The 7,045-nt window shown below is 39.0% G+C and overlaps 1 protein-coding gene across 1 annotated transcript; it reads right to left on the minus strand.

Moving 5' to 3' along the window:
• Window positions 1-879: 879 nt before the first annotated feature.
• On the minus strand, window positions 880-6,792 carry CRYGS (crystallin gamma S). The gene is made up of 3 exons (XM_034957866.3): window positions 6,584-6,792; window positions 1,636-1,878; window positions 880-1,249 (listed from the first exon to the last, which is right to left on the minus strand). The coding sequence occupies exons 1-3, from the start codon at window positions 6,602-6,604 to the stop codon at window positions 977-979; spliced, it is 537 nt and encodes a 178-aa protein (XP_034813757.1). The 5' UTR covers window positions 6,605-6,792; the 3' UTR covers window positions 880-976.
• Window positions 6,793-7,045: the final 253 nt, after the last annotated feature.

The following is a 7,045-nucleotide window of genomic DNA, read 5'->3' on the forward strand; positions in this document are numbered from 1 at the left end:
GGCTTTGCTATCTCATTTACAGATGGGTGCATTCTGCATATCCCCAGGTTCACTTGTACGCTCACTAAATACTCCTGGCCATACTGTTTCCTTCATCATTCTCCTCTTCAAGATTAAATAAAATCTCAGGGGTTACTCAAAGCAAGTAAAACTTGATAAAACTCCATTTCAACTATTATAATGTAGGGACACTTTTAATATGTCCTTTCTTTACACAAAAAATCTAAACTTAGGATTGAGAAGTAACTAACACAGCAGTCTTTAGATCTTAAGCAAGGACTTCAGATGGCTTATGGCTCCACCATTTTCAAATAATAACCCTATTTTCACTGGTTGTTCTTGATAGACGCTCTGTCCCCTCAATTGGAACATCAGAGGACCCCGTCTTTTCTACCTTTAAAAATTTTCAGGGGCTTCTACAGACACTATATGCACAGATCTCCAGCCAATGTGTTGAATGCATGTGTTAGAAAGCAGAACAATGACTATGGGAGCAGAAGTAGCCTGGACTGAATCCTGGCTCCTCCATCCACCAACTGGTGAATTTGGGCAAATTTTAAATTTCTCTCAGTTTCCTTATTTATAAAATACCGACAAACTACCTCTCACAGGGTTGTAAAGAGAAAATGAAATAATGTAGGCACTCAATAAATGGTAGCAATTATTACTGTGCCTGTTGAATTAATGCAAAACATAAGCTAAAGGAACCACCACATGTCAGTGTGACTTTCTAACCTTTTAATGAGATCTCATTTTGTTTGGCACAAAGATCTAGATTGGTGATCTGGCAGATGGGTAGCTTTGTGTGACTGCCCACTGTGGCGAGCACTGTATTGCTGGTCCCTAGAAGCATTTAAGGAGAGGCGTTATAGTCAGCAGTGGGATGCATGCCAACTGTTTTATTGATGATGCCTATTTGGACCACAAGGCCAGCCAGCATTTGGGCCCCAGGAAGAATATGGCCCCATTCATGTCATTACTCCACAATGCGGCGGAAAGACTGGACAGCTGGGGAGGCTGCACCCCAATCGATGGGCTTCCGGTACTCCTTCTTGTCCAGGAGGTACTGCCTGCCACGGTAGTTGGGTAGCTCATAGAAAATCCAGACACCCTCCGGCACCTTACAGGAGTGGATCTCTCGCATGTGAAATTGCTCCATGATGGAAGGGCAATCTTCGGTGGTTTCATACATCTGACCACTAAAATCCCCTTTCTCAAAGATCTGAATCTTATACTGGCCTCCACTAGGCTGAAAAGACACAGGAGAAAATGAACAGAAACCATTATGGAAATCACCAGCAGGTCAAGAACTTAGAGAACAGTATTGCTCAGAACTTATCACCTTGAAAGCTAGATGATCTGAACTCCCATCTCACCATGTACTGACTAAAACAGCTAACTTTCAATAAGAAAAAATTAATTCTTCAAAACACTCAAGAGGCAGAGACAGCACCCTGGAAATTAGTGTAGTCATTCTTGTGATGAGCTGCTCTAAGATGTTACTCAAGCCTCAGCAGCCAACAAGCAGCTACTCATTAAGAGGTAGAGAAGACTCAAGAAAATGTTCACCTAAAAGCAAGAGAAAGCGGACAGGGGGCGTGGGAAACACAGGGAGTACACAGTCCCCAGACTCACCAGATGAACAGCTCTGCAGGAGCTGAGGCGGTCGTTGAGGCCCATCCAACGCTGGTATTCAGGGTACTCTCCCTGTGGTAAGATGTACATGTACCCAGCAAAGTTGGGCCTTTCATAAACAGCCCAGGTGCCTCCTTCCACTTTAATGGAGTTGCAGCGACTTAGGTATGTGTGGAAATCTGCACAGTCGCAATCACAGTCATAGCGACGGCCTTGAAAATTTTTGTCTTCATAGAAAGTAATCTGAAGTAGACGGCCAACAGAGAAAGAGCTGAGGAGCTGGGTGGCTTAATTCACAGATAAAAATTAAGAACATAATGCCTACTTTAGAAATTCCTTTCACCTCAATTTTGAGGAAAAATATGTAGCTGTATGTCACCTTACAACATTGCTTTCTGACAGACAACTTCAGTTGTCAACAACAGAAATGAGTTCTTCCTGAAGGCTGAACATGAAGCAAAACAGAAGAGGGCTCTAATAGAAGCGAGCAGTCTCAGACTCAAGTTCATTTTCCTTCCTTTATGTTCCCACAGCTCTCTGTACTTACATTATATTATAAATTATCCATTTATATGTCTACCCCTCCCACCAGAATCCTAGCATACTTTTTCCAAGGGCAAGTACCAAGCCTTATTTGAGCTATCAATCCTCTGTGCCCACCACTGGACTTCAATAATTGTTTCATGAAGATGACTCCTAGGTGATATGGAGGATACATAGAGAAAAATAAAGCATGAACCTTAGCTTTACAGAGCTTATTTTAGGTAGATGTAGAGCTTTCATATATGAAAATGTATCATATCATGTTCTTTATTATTAGTTTATTGCCAACAGAGTAGTTGCAAAGTAACAAAATGATAAGAATCCTCTTTGCTTCCAACTCTTATCAAGTTTCTACCACAATGCCTGGGGTAAGTCTCTGATGGCACTGAAAAATATGCAGCCCTGTGAAAGCAGAAACAGTAAGTCTGGACTACAGAGCTCCCTCTCTACAATTAGCCTTACAATCTTCATCCAGCCACCTCTCTGAGCTTCAGCTTCCTATTTGAAGACTACAGCAGACTGGAAGTTCTGGCTTTAAAACAACTCTCAGAGCTTTTCTGGCTGAAACAGGAGACAGAGTTCCTAGGAACTCCCAAGGATTCACCAAGCAGTTCCTGAAAACCACGATGAAAACTACAAATGAGCTACAGAGCTTGTCCCTTGTTATTCAATAATTCCACAATCTTTTCATCTTTTTTTTTTTAAGATGGAATTTCAGATCAATGCTAGGTTATAAACTGAAACCACAGGTGTCATGCTTCGAACAGTTAATTACCTGGCATTATGCCGCCACCTTGTGGCTGATTTACTTTATGGATTTCAGGGGCGAAAACTATGTGAGTCATTTCAGATGAAAGGAGCAGAGCCGGGTACTGTCTTGAGAGGATCTTTGAGCTGAGCATTGAAGGATAAGTAGGTGTTTTCCAGAGGCAAATGAAAAGGAACAAACATGTTTAAAAGAATAAAGTGAAAGAACATGGCCCATTATAGGGACAATAAGTAGTTCATTAAGTCCAGTACATATTGAATATGTGGTGAAGTACTAGAAAATAAAGCCAGAAAAATGACACCAGAATCATGCTGGAATCCCTTTGGTGATTATGAGTGAGTTGGACTTAGTAGTGTGTGCCTAGAAACGGATGGCTGCTGTGGGCCAGGTGAGAGATGATGAGGGCCAACCAAAAGGCAACTCCAATGTGAATGATGATGAGAAAACAGTAAAGAACTTCAGGATTTGGTGACTAATTAGATGGAGGGAATGAGAGGAAGAAACGAAGAATGACTCATAAAAAGCTATAAAATCTCATTCTCCTCTATCCTGGGTAGTTCTTTCTATCTAGATACTAATATACTAATAATTGTTTCCCTCCACCTTAATCTTTCCCTTCCCTTCCCATTTATCTCAATTATTCTCTTTCCTGTTCCCTAAAAGGGCCCTTTTTCCTTCCCACCCCTAAATCATCTACTTCCTCTCCTTTATCCCCTGCCCAAATTTCTTTATGTGTTTCAGTTCCCTTCCCATCTTAGCACAGTACAGATTTAGATATATGGTACCTCAGTTTACGGATGAAGAAAAAAAAGAAAAGTCTCAATACTACTGCTTTCTTGCTACGTGACCTTGGACAGGGCAATGAACCTTTCTCTACAGCTCTTCATTGGCAAAACAGGATGATAGTGTCTCTTGCAGATGGTATGCTCTGAGGGTCCAAGGGGATGTTGATAAAGTACTTAGTTTAATAGCTGACTCACGATTAGCAATAAGCTTTTGCTACAGTTTTTACAGATGAAGAAGTTAAGTGATTGGCCTAATGTCACTACCTAGTTACAAGTTAGTTGCAGACAAGCTGGTGGGCTGCAGTGCAAAACTCCTGGTGAGTAAACTATTGTTCACTTTATTTTCCTTTGCTGTCTTTCTGCCTGCCCAGTTAGCTTCGTTTAACATGGCAGCACTTACTCTCTTGGACAATGACCAAGGCTGGGCCTAAGCCTCAGGGGCTCTTCCTCATGACCTGTGGAGAGATCTTTAGGAAAGTCAAATAACTTCTCTAAGAATGGATAGATTCTAAACTCCTTAATTCATATGTTCTATTTGCCTTTGGTTTTTGACCAAACAAGTCACTAAAAAGAGCCTTTGCAAAAGATATCCTATGGGAAATGAAGTTAATAATACCATCTATTTCACTTCATAGTTTCTCACATTTACTGCCTTCTGCACATTTGCGTGACTAATTATCAATATCTGCTAAGTAAAAAGATACACGATGCCTGATACGGTCACCTGATGTCCACCCTCCCAGGAGACCAGCCAACCATCCAAAAGTTGAAACAAAGCCCTCATCCTGTTGCTATGGAATCATCACTGAGCTCCAAGACTAAGCTCTCCTTTCAGTGGGAGACCTTCTATATCTCAGAGCCAGAGAATGTTGCACCTAGCTGTGCTCAATTTCTTTTTGTAGAATAACCATGAAATCCATGCTATTGTCAGCCTAGAGGTTTTGACCTTTGGGCAAAATATTTTGTAGAGAAGGCTAAAGAAATGTGCAGAAAGTTTTCCTAGAAATTATTACAAAATTCCTATCATTATCAGGTTTATTTTTGGAAAAATGGCCTACTAATCCAATGCAGCAGAGAGAAAAATATCTTGAGTATCCCAGAAGTAATGAAAACATACTTAGTAAAATCTATTCCTTTTGCCAAGCCCATAACTCCTCTGATTAAACTGCTAGCAAGATAGTGGGAAAGGAAGAAGCAATGAGAAAGAGTAAGAAATAATTTACTATCTCCTTTACCCTAGCAAGCAAAAGTTATTTAACTAAATGAACGACTCAGCTATAAATAAAAAAGAGTATACTATTAGTACTCTGCAAATCTTTAAAAGTAGATGTTTTCATCTAAGATGGTTGTAGAACAGCTTTACCTCAAGATACATGGATATCCCTCCTCTAAGGACCAAAAATTCTTTTTTAGTGGGATTTGCATGGTATATTTTCAAGAACCTCAGAGCACTGAAGACACCAATTTTTCTCCCCAAACCTCCTGAATGACAAGCATGATTATTAGTTCTATTTTCCAATGAAAAAAAAATCAAGCACTAATAAATTACAGAACAAGTTAACAGGTACCTTCTGACATGATGCAGCAGGAAGTACACAACATTGCCTATGTAGCTTTCTTGCCAAATATATTTATTCTGAATCTAAACATGAGGAAACAATTAGACAAATCTAGATTGCAAGACTTTCTAAAAGACATCTAACCTAGGCTTTGAAAAATGTCTCAAGAACAACAACAAAAAGGGTAGAGGGACATTTTTAGAGAGGCTAAAAAAAATTAAAGAGAATAAAGAGACATGACAACCAAGTACAATACATGTTTTTCACTGGATCCTATATTAGGGGAAAAGTCCACCATGAAGCACTTTTCTGGGGACAATCAGGGGAGATTTGAATATGGTCTCAATATTAGCTATTATATTTATGATAACTCTTGGGGACATGCTAATGATACAGTGTTTATACAGGGAAATGCCCTTGTTTTTAGGAGATACATGCCTAAATACTTAAGGCAAAAGTATAATAAAATCTGCTACTAATTTTCAAATGGTTTAACAAAGAGAGATGGAGATAGGAGAGACCAAATATGGCAAAATGTCAACAACTGGAGAATATAAGTGAAAGATATACAAATATTCATTCAACATTTCTTTGCCATTCTTTGAGGATTCAATGGTTTTGAAAATTTTCAAATAGCTGGGGGTAAAAATCAGGCAGCGGTTTTGTCTCATCAGTGGAAGCGCAAAAAAGAAAATGAAAGCATATTCCCATTCCCAAAGCCCTACCTGAGAGAATAATTTCCAATCCAGTAATTGTGAGTTAAATATTTTAGAGGCAATTTTCTGACTGTAAGGGAGCACTTTATTTGAGGAACGAGTAAAAATAATTGCTTGAATGGAAGAGAGATGTAGGACTTTATTCACCTGATTGGCCCATCCACTTTGGCCTTTTAGAACACAAATGGTTGAGGCTAAATTTCAGAAAACAAAATTTTAATTGATTATTAAAAGTTTTCTGCTCAATATAATCCCCATTAGCATGCCTTATTCCTACGGAGAATATCAGTTGCATAGAATATTAGTTGCTAGAAGGCAGAAATAATAATGATATTTATAAATTACCTGTATAGTATTTAACATAGCACCGTACATAAAGATAAACCCTTAATAAAGTGTTCGGTAATTCTGTTAAGGGTGGAAAATATAATAAGCATTTCTTAATCTTCTCTCTCAATCCCAGTTCTCTAACCACTATCATACTCACCTCTAGGCAAAGAAGCAAAAGCTTTTCTGTGTGTTTAATGCATCATTAGGTGAAAAGCGGGTAGGCTAAAAATCAGTATGACTACTTACCTTGGTTCCAGTTTTAGACATTTTTGGTGCATAGACTGGTTTTCCCAGTGCTGAAAGAAATTCAGGAATGGCTACAGAGAGTTAGAGGCACAGTGACATTTATATGGGCTGGTTTCAGTCAAACATTTGCTTAGTCATGAGAACAGGATCCAAAAATTGAGTCAGTCATTTAGACGCTATTGATGGTTTCTAGAAAAAACAATTGGGATTATAAAATAAAGGAAGGCTTCAGTACCGCCTTTAATGCTTACCAAGCAGGGCTGCATTATAGACTTTGCTGACTCAAGAAACCAAAACCCAGACAAAGTTGTAAAAATTAAGAACAAAAGAGTCTCTCTTTTTTTTTTTAAGCAGCCTCTTTGAAATTCCTAATGTCCTTTTTCTTCAACAAAGCTTGTGAGAGGTAAGAGTCAGAAGACTACCTCTATTTCTGGACAGAAGTGACATGTTCTAAAGGCAACA

The sequence above is a fragment of the Pan paniscus genome, chromosome 2 (genome assembly GCF_029289425.2).
Source record: "Pan paniscus chromosome 2, NHGRI_mPanPan1-v2.0_pri, whole genome shotgun sequence".
NCBI lineage: Eukaryota > Metazoa > Chordata > Mammalia > Primates > Hominidae > Pan > Pan paniscus.